This window comes from Parasteatoda tepidariorum, chromosome 3 (genome assembly GCF_043381705.1).
Source record: "Parasteatoda tepidariorum isolate YZ-2023 chromosome 3, CAS_Ptep_4.0, whole genome shotgun sequence".
Lineage (NCBI taxonomy): Eukaryota > Metazoa > Arthropoda > Arachnida > Araneae > Theridiidae > Parasteatoda > Parasteatoda tepidariorum.
The window spans coordinates 67,132,741-67,147,107 of NC_092206.1; the positions used below are offsets into that span (position 1 = coordinate 67,132,741).

The window sequence follows — 14,367 nt, forward strand, 5'->3', positions numbered from 1 at the left end:
TCTCATTAAGGAATAAATCAAAAAATATATCATGCAAACTTAATTTCTTAAAAAAGAAGGGAAAAAAAGATATGCATAAAAAATTGATATTTACATTCATATATTCGCTTATTTTAAATTTTCAAATTCAAAAGTCAAAATTTTTTTTGGGGGGCAACTCATAATACAGAAAACATAGGAATTAGCAATGCTAGAAGTAATGAGAAAGTTGGATTAGATATGTAAGAGTTAAATCAACTTACTCTGGTGTTGTAAATGTTGCATACATGATTTGGTGACTTTCATCAAAGTGAATACTTTGAATTTCATTGTAATAGAAAGGATATGGTCCAGGGATAGAGCAATTTAAACGGGCCTTAAGAAATGTTGTCCAATTATCTTTCAGAATAAACTGGCCACCTTTATCGTTTTTACACATTCTTCCTACTCTGGAATATATAACCTGAAGAAAAAAAATCAAAAACTTTAAAAACTAATTTCAATAATTTTTAAATAAAAAATTCCTGCAAGAGTAATTTTCACGCATCAGAAGGGAATGCTTTTAAATTATATAAGTATGCAAACAAATAGTACAAATTAACTGTCCTGCAGAGAATACAGAAGGTAAGTAACAACCAATTACAATTTTCCCATCTCTCAAAATACTGTATGAATTCCAATTGCTTACTTATTAAGTCACTATTAAATATTTTAAATTATTTTTTTTTGTTTCATTTTATTTGGGGAAATGTATTTTATGATACCTAATTGAAATTTTTTAAAGTATTTAAAAAACTTAGTCAAAACAACTGTTCATATTCCAAGAGTTTAAAAAAAAGTTTTGAAAATAGTTTAGTAAGTTAATTTGATAAAACAGATTACAATGAATAAAATAAAATTTTAAAAAAATTAGAAATATTAATTATTTTAATGGTGTCAAAAATATTCACGAACAAAATTTTGGTGACTTCATATAGTAGACTGGCATTCATATAATTCTCCATGGGAAAACATAAGAGACAGAAGAAATAGAAGTCCTGTATAAGCAAAATCTTGAAAGTAAATATAACTACTAAATGCTTTGCTTATTGAGAAAAAAAAATAGTAGCAAAAATTGCAGTAAATACTGATAAGAGGAACACACAAAAATAATGTAATAAGAAGTTTTTACAGGTATAGATCTAATTTAATGAAATTTTACAAAGAAAAAAAATTCTAAAATAAAAAGTAACCTAAGAAATTAATTTCAATCTAAGAATTATTGAAGAATTGGGAAAGTTAAATTAGTAAAACTTTTTAAACTGATAACAATAAAGTTAAATAAATACAAATATGGATGATAAAATTAATACTACAAATACAATCAAATTACAACTTTAAGATTGTTTATAGTTTTTTCTTTTTAATATAATAAAAGATTGATACCTTTCCACAGTTAATGTACTCAACAGCAATTTCTCTGAAGAAAAAATAGGTGAAATTTCCAATTTCATATGCAGCAATAAAACTGGGTTCTGAAAAAAAAAATGAATAAAAATTTTTAAAATTTCCGTTTAAACTTTACTCTATAACATAGTTGAAGTAATAAAAACAAAATCAATTTTCTTTAAAACATTACTTGGAACAATAATAATGCCTAACCAGTGTTGTAAGCGTTGCTATTTTTAGATAAATTTTAGTAACAGATTGAAATTGATCTATCAAACATTATTTTTAAAGCAATATAAGATATATGTAACATTTAGATATTATATTGATTTTACTTATTTCTTAATATTGCAGAGAAAGGCATTTATAGAAAGAAACAAACATTACAAACCTTCGTTTTTTTTCTTCTTTCTTTTTTAAAGCTTTTTGTTAGTATAAGAAAAGTACATTGTACCTCCAAAAAACATATTCTCACATTTTTGTGAGTCAGGGAATCCCGGTGGTTAAGGACCCAGAATTGTGACCAATAGCACGAATGTAACAACGCAACGATTGTAGCATTGTGCACATGCTACCTTTACTTCTCAGACAAACTGGGGGGGGGGGTTCATTCCGATGCTGAGGAATGAACCTTTGTTTTTCACAATGACCTTAAGTGCCTTAACCACTGAGCTATTACGGCTTTACATTTTACATTTTATCATATCGTAAATTATATTTTAAGAATAAAATATACAAATTTTACAGCCTTAACACACTTTTACATAGTCTTAGCTTATCGAAAGAGATAATTTTTGCAATTTTTTTTTATCCTATTGCATGACTTTAGCCAAGTAATTCATTTTGTGAAATTACAAATTTAAGAAAGAAAAACTGTAACTTTCATCACTATCCGAGAATTCAGCATACATTTTTAAATGCTAGAGAAATGAACTACATTATATAAGAACTGCTCAGTAAAAGAAAAACATTGAAAATAAGTTATTTGATTTCAATTCAAATGAAACAGAAATTAACAATGTTTTACAAAATAACTGCCTTTACTTTAAAAGAAAAACATGGAAAATAAATGATTTTATTTCAGTTCATTTTTAATTGATGATAAAAATGTGATAAATCCCAATTACCATTCAACCACTTGAGATCATATTGCACTGTGCGTAGGTATGGTTGATTTCCCATTATTCTATAGATGGCATGGGTTTGAGATGTAAAATCCAGAGCTGAAGCAATATAATAATCTCCTTCCGTTGTAAGTAAAGCAGTACTATTTGCGTGAGGATTTCTGGGACATTTGGCAACACCATCCTCCCATCCATGGACAGAACTTAGGGAATTGACCTATAGATGCAGAAATTTTTGTTTACATATAATGTGTTGTTTGGCAGTCAACAGCAGTATTTAAAATTGAATAATCTAAGTGTCAACAATAAGTAAACAATAACTTCGAAAAACTGATGAAAAATTATATTCATCAAAACTCTTTAAGAAGACACAATAACGCTAAAGAAATTTTTCATGGCAAATTCTGTTTCCCCTCTATTGTTAATTTGAAATTTACAGTTTAGAGAAAAATGAGTTTATATACACTTAGAGTAAACCATGCAGTTTCAAATGCTTAAATTTTTTTCCAAAATGTTATTATTATTACTAATTTTAGTAGGATTATTTCCCCTATTCATGATCTTATGTAATTCTGCCTTTATTTGTTTGCAAATGCAACAAATACTGACAAAACGATACTTCGAAATTTTTCGTTTTCTACATTTGAAACTTCAGGGTTTACCCTAGGTTTATCTGAACTCCGTTTTTCTATATCTTAAACTATTTATGTAGGTGAAAAAGAATTAGCAATGAAGTGTTTCTCATATGTTACAGTGACCTGGAAAGTAGAATTTTTTTAAAAGTATAATTCATTGTTATCTATGCCTAATTTTTATAGTCATTGACATGTAGTGTAATAAATATAATTTCTAACTCCTAACCTTAAAATTTAATTTTAAGTTTAGAGTTAATTATTAAGTTTAGAGTTAATAACTTAAATATCTTTTTATTTGATATTATATTGAATTCTAACCAATAAAAGAAAAAATAGTACGTGTTTAATTTGTTTAAAAATAGTAATTTTTAAATTCTGCATTTGAAATTATGTATTTTCACATAAAATATCTAAATTCTCGGTAGATATACATCTATTGCAAAATTGTAAAAAAAAACAGGGAAAGTAAATGAGTACCTAAAAAAGACTTCATTACATTTTAAAGCTAGTATATATTCAAAGTAAATTATAAATTTCCTATACAAGTTTCCTGCTATACAATATATTCTCATATAATAAAACGGAGAAGCCAGTTTTTTGCTATGCAGAAAAGCCAGCACCTGAAAATTTGGATAAAGCCAGGACTAACACTTAGAAGGTTAATATTCCTTCTCACTCATTAGTGAATGTAAACAATGAATTTTTTAATGACTAATGGGAAAACAAGTAAGAGCAAATTTAAATAATGAAATGTAATTTAATTTAGTTTCTAGTAAATAAAAGTCAGGAAGTTAGAACTTACATCTCTCCATGAACATAAAGGTGAAAATGCATTTGTTCCACATACAAATATTCTGTTTCCTTGCATCAATAGAACGCGAATGTAATTATGACAATCATCCTTAAAAATAAAATAATTATGTGGTAAGCAAACAAACAAATAAATAAATAAAATGCTGTTAAATAAACATATATATCTTTAAAATTTATAACATATATTTTCAAAAGTGTAAAAATTAATGTTACCCAACACAGCAGAAAAACTTTATAATGCAAGCCACAAAACACAACAGGCTTTGTATTATATAAATCAATTCACATATCATTAAACTTACATTTTGAACAAGGAAAAACAAATTTTGAAACTGATTAATATTGCTTTAAAATAATTTTTAAATTCAAATACTTTAAAACACAAAAATCTGCACTAAATTATTACTTATGAAAATTGACAAAATCCATCAAATTTTACAATTTTGGTTTGCTTTAAAGCTTTTAAATTAATATAATATTTAAAGAATAGACAAAATCCATCAAATGTTACAATTTTAGTTTGCTTTAGAGTTTCAAAATTAATATAATATTTAAAGAATTGTGTGTTAACAAAAATAAGTACCCTTACTGTACTTATTTTTGTTAAGTTATTTGAAAATAACTGTGCATTTAAACAGTTATCTTTTAAACATTTTATTATAAATACTATAATAAAAAGTATAAATCTACTTAACAAATCAAAATTTTCCAAAAATAATGATAACAAATGTTAAACATATATGTATTTTGTTTTTAAAATATAGTTATCACTATAAATAACAAGATTTGTATAAAGTTGTTTGAGTTTACCTCAGTTTGGCCTTTTTGCATGCACATCTTCAGCTTTTCTGGTGTAGCAGGCCAGTTTGTTTCTTCTAACACCCTGAGACTCTCCAAATTTAATCGAAACAAATAATCTCTATATCAATGATAGAAGAAAGCACTGTTTAGTTAATTGATTTAATTAATAGCAAAAAGCTAATTAAACAGTAAAATGGGTAATAGGGAAAAATAGATAAATTTCCAATAAAAATCTTAAACTAATTTTAATGAAATATCTATTTTTTTTATCAAATAATTAAAATGTTATATGCAAATAAAATAAATATTTGTTTAATTTTTGCACATTGTATTAATGCTACATTCTGTTCTGTTGTTTTCTGATCATTTTATTTTGAATTTTATATATATAATCCATACATATCCACACAATCCCACATCCATACATCAACCATACTAAACAAATAAGAAGTCATTTACTATTAATATAATTAGTTACAAATAAGGTTTTAAAAGATTTTGTTAAATGTAATGTAAAATAATAGGATAAACTTAAAATGTATAATATCTATCAAAACAAGCCTGTGTCACCTACCTAGCGCCGACAATCATCTGGTATCTTTCACTGTCAAATAGAAGCTCAGTGTAAGATTCGACGTTGGGTCTGGTAAAAATGTCGACAACATCTTCAAGCTCTAAAAAGGAAAAAAGGAATAGCTAAAATAAGAGTCTCATAAAACAGTTAAAAAGGACGCTACATCGCGAGAGAAATCCTTCAGTGCAAATTCTCTTTCATTAACATAAGTAATTTAAAATTTTAAACAATAAAAAAGTGAGTTCAATTAAACTAAGAAGTTTCAAATGTTGAAAATGTGTTTTCAAAATATCAAAATGTGAATAAATTATGGCAGGGTTATTTAGCATTAAGAGGAAGTACTTTTGAAATAATTTTACATTTTCCTTTTCTGAAAACATTGCTTCAGCATTTGAAACTGCATGGTTTGCCTGAATTCACTTTTGCTTAACTTAAAATTTTAAAATGCCAAATGATGTAAAACAGAATTTGTCTTATAAAGCATCCTCATAAGAAGAACCGTCTAATAATTAGAAAAATATAACAAAAAAAAAAACGGTACCAATTGGATACCATCTTTAAAACCGGTGTTTTTTTTTATATTTATTTATTAATATGAAAGAAGCAAAACGTTTTGAAAAATGAAAAGGGAGTTATATATATAGTTCTTCATCGCGAATATAGAATTCTTAAAAGGGCAGCTAAAGTAACTTATCATTTCTTCCTTAAAATGACAAGATAATTAATGCCAACCTGTCTCTGGCAAAGATAAACTCCGCCCTCTTTTCACTGTACTCCAGGAAGATTTACTGGAAGATAAATTGTAAGAACACCAAAAAAGTAAGGGGTGTAGAGCAGAAAATTAATGAGAATGTTGTGAAATATTAAACAACTAAATGTTACTAAAATTAGTTATTTAAAGTTTACATTCAAGATATATTTTTCTATTAAAGTGCCCACTTTCTTGAAATAAATATACGACTTATTATTTTTTTTAATCGTGAAAGATACAGATAGATACCATTTTAACAACAAAAAAACAACAACTTTGCATATTTTTTAAAACAAATGAGTAATATACTGAACTAAAAATGTTTCAGAATGTAATGTTTAACAATGGTCAATCAATACAAAGTTCGAAAAAGTCTTACGAGTAACAAAAACTACATAAGTAGTCTGTGAAAATTCCAAGTAAATTGCATATAAATTTAATCGATACATTTCCTCCATTTTAACCAGGGTTCGCCAAGTGGGCCCACTTTGAAAAAACCCGCCCGGGTTTTATTGGGTGGGCCCACCTTGAAAAAACCCACTTGGAACGATAAGTGGGTTTTTTCAACAAAAAAAAATTTTTTTTACTAAAACTTATTGTTTTGCATTTACTTTTATATAATTTATAGTGCAGCATAAATTTGTCAAGATTTATATGATTAAGTTTTTAATATTAGTAAAGTAAAAGAAACTGGAATCTTCATGTAATTTTATAGTAGGTATCTACTATTGAAAACTTCAAGTGGGTTTTTTCAAAAAGTAATATTTTAATGATATTAAATCAAATAAAAATTTAAATAATATACTCTGAAAAGATCAATTTTTCAAATATAGTTGCATGCTTTATATATTAATAAACAGGTTATTATTATTAATTCATATGTTTAAAAAAATTGAAAAGAAATTTTTTTTTCTTTTTTTACCAAGTGATACATTAACAAATTTAAACAGTTTTATTTTCTGGCTTTAAAAAAAAAAAATAAAACTTTTTATAAGAGAACTTTTTAAAATTATTTATCTAAAAATGAAATCATTTTCCTAGGGTTAATTATTTGAAAACAAATGGGACAAGTAACTGATACTCTTTATAATTATTCGTAGTTTTAATTTCACTTTCTATTAACCTTATTATAAAAACATGTAAGACCATTAAATATTTATTTCAGTTTTTTATTTAACTCAAGTCAGATGAAATTTTAGTTTTTACTGATTATAAATATTTACAGATTATAATTTTATAATAGGTAATATCCATATGTTTAATAAATATAGTAAATAAATGTGTGTGAAAACAAAAAGATTAATAAACTTGTTCCTTTTATATTACTGCATTTATATTTTATAATTCCTAATTTAAAAAATTATGAAACATAATGCACTTAACAATAAAGAAGATTCAAATAGGTAGTGATAATGCGTTATTTAAACTTAATATAAAATACATATAACCAGGGTTCCCCAAGTGGGCCCACTTTGAAAAAACCCACTTGGTGTTTTTTTACAAATTGGTTTTTTTAAATTTGATTCAAAAAGAAGTAGCTCCTAATACTATCATTGGACACATCGTTGAAGTTAACAAATATTTTAGAAATGTGCATCAAGCACATGGATGGGCAAATGAAAAAAACTGCTTGATGACCCAATGACACTAGGTGGAATTCATATTATGAGCACGTAAAAACTTTTGCCAATAATTACCATAAATATGAAGAGATTGTTCTTGAACATCAAAATGAATCTAATAATAATATGTCAAAAATATTAAATAATGTTGGGCTTTACCAATAAACTATCAATTGGGAAAAACAGATATCAATTGTTTCTTAAGCTTTAAAAAAGCTTCAATCAGAAAACATTTCAATTTCAGAAGCTGTTGAAATATGAATTAACTTACTATCGTGTGATGAATTAGAACCCCATAAACATTTTGTAAAAAGATTCAATCAGGCTGTTCAGCCACATCATTTATTAGCATATGCGTCCTGGATCCCGAAACAAGGGGACAATTTTTAAATGATGAACAAGACCAATTAGCAGAAAACTGTCTTTCTAAGCATCATCCAGAATTTCTGCCACGTGTTATGGCATTCAAAATTTCCGATCCTGAATACTTTCCAAAATCAATGATGCTTGAGTGCAAAAAATAGTGGAAAATTATGGCAAAAAAAAAAAAAATAAATAAATAAATAAATAAATAAAATTCCTAGCTTCCACAAAATTTCTGTCAATTCTTTTTTATTTGAACTCAGCACCAGCATCCTCTGTCTCTATCGAAAGACACTTTTCAAGTTTCGGTTTGGTGCAGAGTAAACTTCGAAATAGATTAGGAATAGATAAAGCTACAAAACTCGTAAAAGTGTATCACCATCTAAGAGAGAAATGTAGACCCTTTGAATCTGTTGTATGATAATAATAATAAAGGAAAAAATTGGACCTTTTTTTTTAAGTTAACTCTTAACATCTGCTGACAATTTTTAACTATTTGGAGAAAGTTTATCACAATTAAAAAACAGTTAAAAATTAAAATATTACTTTTAAGATTTTTTAAATATTATTTTTAAGATTTCATTTGAATACAATTTATTTTGTTTCTTTTAATCATGTTTAAAAATAATGAAAGCAAACAAAAAAAAATTTCTATTAAGTGATACATTAAACAACAATAAACAAATTTAAAGTTTTATTTTCTGATTTTAAAAATAAGCTATAACTTTTTATATATGCTTTTTAGTGTATGTATTTTAAGATTAATTTGTCTTTTGAAACTATAAAGTTAAAATGTATCTAAAAATGCATATATTTATCTAAATATTTGAAAAAAAGGGGCAAATAACTGATACTCTTTATAATTATGCGTAATTTTAATTTCACTTTCTGTTAATCGTATTATAAAAACATGGAAGACCATTAAATATTTATTTCAGTTTAATTTTATTACAGGTAAAAGTCAGATGAAATTTTAGTGTTTACTTATGCAACTCTATTTAATAAATAAAAATATTTTCACAGTAAAATTTATGAGCACTAAATGAAAAAACCCAATTTTCCCCGGGTTTTTTCAAATAAAACCCAATTTTCCCCGGGTTTTTTCAATAAAACCCAGGTGGGTTGGGTTTTTTCAAAAATCCCCGGGTTTTTTCAAACCCTGATTTTAACAGCAATAAAATACTACTTTGCATATTTTTTCAACAAATTAGTGATTTATTGAACGGAAAATTCTTTAGAATTCAATGCTTAACAGTGAAATTCGAAAAAGTCTTACAAGTAACGAAAACTACATTGGTAATCACGTTCCAAGTGAATAGCCCATAAATTGATGGAATTGTAGTGCCTTATACGTGTGTCAGTGGCGTGCAGAAAGGGGATGAAGGGGTAACGGCCCCAGGCATCAAGCTTAAAGGGGGGTATCCGATTGACGATTAAGGACACTTAATCCATTAATATGCAGTCTCAAAAAGTGGTTCATATATGCAGAGCACCTACATGAAGAAAATGGTAATAAATACATTTTTATCTCAAGTGAATATATGTTACTGTTAATCCACCACTTCAGCTTTTGACTTCAGAACGAAATATTAATATTTATATTATTAATTTTTTATAGTAGGCAGAATTATCTGGTTTCTACAGAACGAAGTCTAACAATAAAACATTTTTGCTACCATTTCTTTTGAGCGTTTTTTACAAAAGACGAAATCTGCGGCATCCCTAATAAGATGCTAAGTTGAACCATGCTTTATTCAAGTAGGTTGGAAGGTACTTAATAAACGTATTTTATTTTTACTACTATCGCTGCATAATGGGCTATTGGTAACGGTCTGAGACCATGTTTTATTCAAGTTCAATCATAGCATTATGCAATCTAAATTAAGAAGCACCATAATGTGGTTCAAATTAGCACCACATTAAGGTTGCAGCAAATTTGAATGATATGATGATTCATAACGCAAAGATCCCGGTAACAATCCGTCAGAGCCAAGAGTTATGAAGGTTAAGGATCCACAATTTTGTTACCGATGGCCATGGTCGTAACAATGAGGTCAACAATGCGCACCGACCGCTTTTACTTCCCAAAGAAGCTGTTACCAGGACAACAATCGATCTGAAGCTGAGTGCACTTCAATCCGAAGTCAGGTATCGAACGCCAGTCATTCACATTAACAGCTCAGAGCCTCAACTAGTAAGCTATCGCTCCTTACTATGATACATAATACTTCGATCGACTTTTTTAACACTATGAGAATTTTTATTTAAAATTTTGGGAAAATATTCTCTCATAGGGACTATTATCGAATTATGGAAAAATAAGAAATATATTAATTTGAAAATTTCACAGTGATGTTTCCTCATCGATTAAAAAAAAAAGTTAAATAAAGAAATAACGTTTAAAAGATATTACAAAACGACAGAGGAATATAAGGGTGAGTGAACGGAGTTTTCGACTTTTCGTGATTATGCATACAGGAAGTAGCTTTACTCGTGTTTCAGAGTATATCGTGTGGCGTTGCACATTCATCCTTGTTAACGTTTCAAAGAAAAATCTAAGAAAAAGGAGCTAGCGGAGAAAAGAGTCGTAATTATTTTTCTCTACAACCCTTCAAAAGAAGAAAGTGAGAGACAGACCCAAAATAAACAGAATTTTTATTTTCTGGTTCTATCCTTGAACATTCTCGTATTTTACAGTCTTCTCGTGATTATTGGTAAATAAATAAAAAAAGTCACGTGAGACAGTGAAATGGAGTAATTAAAGAGAAAAGTTAGACAGACATACATCCGTGTGAGGTATAACGTAATTCGGAGTTGTTGATCATGGTATAGTTTTTTTATTTAGCTAGCAAATAATTATGATAAGAGAGTATTTTTAATAAAAAATAATTGTTAATTTTATTTTACTTGCTAGTACTAATAACATCCAGTTATTAAAATAATGCGGAAAAACATTTTTTGGAAAATAATTTTCGCAACTGCTATGTTTTTTGTAGCTGCTATAAGTTTTAATCAGTATTCAAGTATTATAGTAATTTTGATACTAGTAATAATAATGCGGATAAATATTTAACGAAAAAGAATTTTCGCGACTCATTTTTTAAAAATATTTTTTAATATTGTTTCTTGGCTCGTATGCTAGTATCAGTTTTTATCTGTATATTCAGGGATTATAATAATTTTAATAATAATAATAATGAGGAAAAATATTTTTTGGAAAATAATTTTCGCAGCCTGTAAGTTTTTCGTAGCTGCTATAAATCTTTATCGGTATTCAGGGATTATAATAATTTGATAAGAATAATGATAATGTGGAAAAATAGTTTTTGAAAAATAGTTTTCTTATCTCAGTTTTATATAGTTGCTAATACTGTATCCACTTATTATAGTAATTTTCATATTAATGAAATATTAAAAAAAAAAATGGCTTTCGTAGTTCATTGGAAATAAAAGTAATTCTAAAATATAAAATTCACCTAAAATAAGAACTAAATATTATGAGATTTTTTTTCATTAGTAAAATCTTCTTCAAATAACAACGTTATAAAAACGTTGTTGAATGAAATTGTCCACAAAATAATGGATTACAAAAATCTACTAAAAGATCATAGCTCTTGGAAAAAAAATTTTTTTGGTAAGAATATTTAATTATATGTTTGTTCCTGCCAGATATATAATCGTTACTACTTACCGTAAAATAATAAACAGGACATATAATTCGCCTAAACCAATTCCATAATTTGTCAGAAATAAAACGAAATCTTAAAGCCAATGACAAGCCAAAATTAGATAATTGCCACGTCTTAAAATGATGAGAGCATGTATTTCCTTTTCAAGTAAATAATCTAGTAGCAATAACCAAAGAACATTTCTTTTTTAATGCAATTTTAATTTTATTTAATAGAATTCTACAAACAATTAACAATTTAACCAAGCCTTATGGTAAATAAATAAAGGCAGCAACGTTACTAAAACTAAATGCTTGATTTTTGGTAGTTTCAAAATGTAACAAGAATTCTTCACGAATTTCAGAGATAAAAACAATTTCGCCCACTAACTATAGCTAAAACTTTATAAAATCGTTCGGTATTCAGCTTCATATGCAGATGACGGGGGGAGGGGGTACAAACTAACAAGTCTTACTACACCCTTAGCCTTGACGTTGAGGCGTAGGCATGTAATTGCCCGGTTGTGCAATTAAAAAACATGTTTATAATTTTTTTGATTGAAAGATTTCCATCAAACAATAGTAACTTGCTATATTCTATTAGCACCACAATTATAAAATAGAAAATGTTATTTACGTAGGAGGTATTGCAACAAATTAAACTAAATATAAAAAATATAAATTAGAAATTAAAAAAAAAATTACAAATCAATATCATTTGTACTGGTGGTAGAATACCGCTCATAAACTTCAATCAACTCCAATTTTATTATTACTATTATAATAATAAAAAAAATCCCGTTAAATATCGTTCTTAATAGTAATATCCGCTTAGCTGTTGTTTGTAAAACTATTTTGATTCAATTTTGTATCAAACATTAGTCGTAAAAAAGGTAAACATATCTTTTTATTTTAAAGGAAATAAATAAATAATTTAAAAAAGCCACATCTTAATTAGGCGATGCAATGTGTCGAGATAATATAATGGATTTAACGCTAATATTTAATTAAAATTAATTGGTGAACAATCGAAGTTTTAGGAAAATTAAATAAATATTTAACAATTAAAATAAAATTTTAAAAAAAATCACTGCAACTAAAATAATGATTATAAAAAATAGTTAGAAGTTACAAATATCAAGTAATAGCAGTAAAACTTGAGCAAAAATCGATATTGATAAAAAGTGTTCTGAAAAAATGTGAAGAGATAAAAAAAAAGAAGAAAAAAAAACGATGAGTAAAGTTAGTATTATTGCTAATAGTAATAATCATTTTGAATTTATAAGCAAATGCTTTGTATTAGTAAGAAAACGAAATACCTCAAGATGCAAGATGCTAATTTCATTATTATAAAAATGACCTTTTCTCTACAATTTCCTACCAAATGGTAGGGAAAAAGTAATTTCATTCCTATTAACGTTTGATTATAAACTCCCATCATAAAAAATTAAAGAACAATGATGCAGGTAAATAATTTCCTGCGAATTTATTTAATTTCATAACCGATTTCTTCACACAACTATGCACAATTTATTGCATAGTTTACGAAGTATTCTTAATCCTAAAAAACACACTTTTGTTTAATAAAGCCATTAAAATTTTCTCAAACGAACTTGAAAAGAAAACTTTATTTTGCACTTTAAAGAAATAAATACCAAAGCAGTTGTGATTAACGTTGAATACGTTTTTATTACCATTAATAAATAATGAGCTGCGCTGAAATCTAGACTGAAATCTCAAATCTTCAATTGCAACCTACCGAACAAATCTTAAAATTTATTATTCTTCTAAAGAAAAAAAACCGGAATTTAATCACAGCCTTACCAAAACCATTAGAAAAAGGTTTATATCATTTAAAAGAGCAATTACGTTGGTTCAGCATCTAGCGACACGACTTCGAGCAAGGTGGACTAACAATTAAAGAGTCTATTTCCGCGAAGAAGATGCAGACAGGTAGTTCAAGTAGATTTCTAAGATTGCAAAGATTTTTTACCGACAGATTATTTAAATCATCTTCGCTACGAGACATTATGGATTGAAATGAGATATTTAAACGAAATGTAAATCGAAGCAACTAGTGCATGCTTTGAATGAGAGAGGTTTGACAATTATATGGAGGGTATAGAATTATGTTCTATTTTCAGTTCTCTCACTGCCTTTCAGGAAATATTTAATTTACCTGATTGCATATTTAATACTAATAACAATAATTATCTGTTACGGTTGAAAAATGAAAAAAATAAATATTAAAAAAACATCTTAGTAATCACAAACAATCATGTTTTTAAAGCAGAAGCTGATTTGGAGTAAGCTCTACTATACTTATTTTCCAACAACATTCTTTTTTTTTAAACTTTCAAACCATCGTTGAACAGCTGACACAACTTTTTGGGTTTACGATTACTAATGTTCAACTCTGTAGCCTTGTAATTTTGAACCCAAACCAGAAGACACGGGAACTCCTGGATCAAATAGTAGGAGAAATTTGCCATCGTGGAGGACTTTTTGATGGAACCCACATTTGCGTTACATGGAGAGGAAAACCACAAAAACTCACACGGTTAGCCTGAAGGCAAGGGGACTTTAACCCATAATTCGTCTACCACTGAG

At 27.2% G+C, this 14,367-nt stretch overlaps 1 protein-coding gene across 1 annotated transcript in view; it reads right to left on the reverse strand.

The window, feature by feature from the left end:
* Nucleotides 1–14,367, reverse strand: part of LOC107454354 (Semaphorin 5c) — a 67,167-nt gene that overhangs the window by 12,672 nt on the left and 40,128 nt on the right. The window contains exons 3-8 of the mRNA XM_016071526.4: nucleotides 5,355–5,454; nucleotides 4,790–4,898; nucleotides 3,969–4,067; nucleotides 2,535–2,748; nucleotides 1,405–1,493; nucleotides 243–442 (exon numbers count right to left, since the gene is read on the reverse strand). Of these exons, the coding sequence (XP_015927012.1) occupies nucleotides 243–442; nucleotides 1,405–1,493; nucleotides 2,535–2,748; nucleotides 3,969–4,067; nucleotides 4,790–4,898; nucleotides 5,355–5,454 (811 nt within the window). The remainder of the gene's footprint in view (nucleotides 1–242; nucleotides 443–1,404; nucleotides 1,494–2,534; nucleotides 2,749–3,968; nucleotides 4,068–4,789; nucleotides 4,899–5,354; nucleotides 5,455–14,367) is intronic.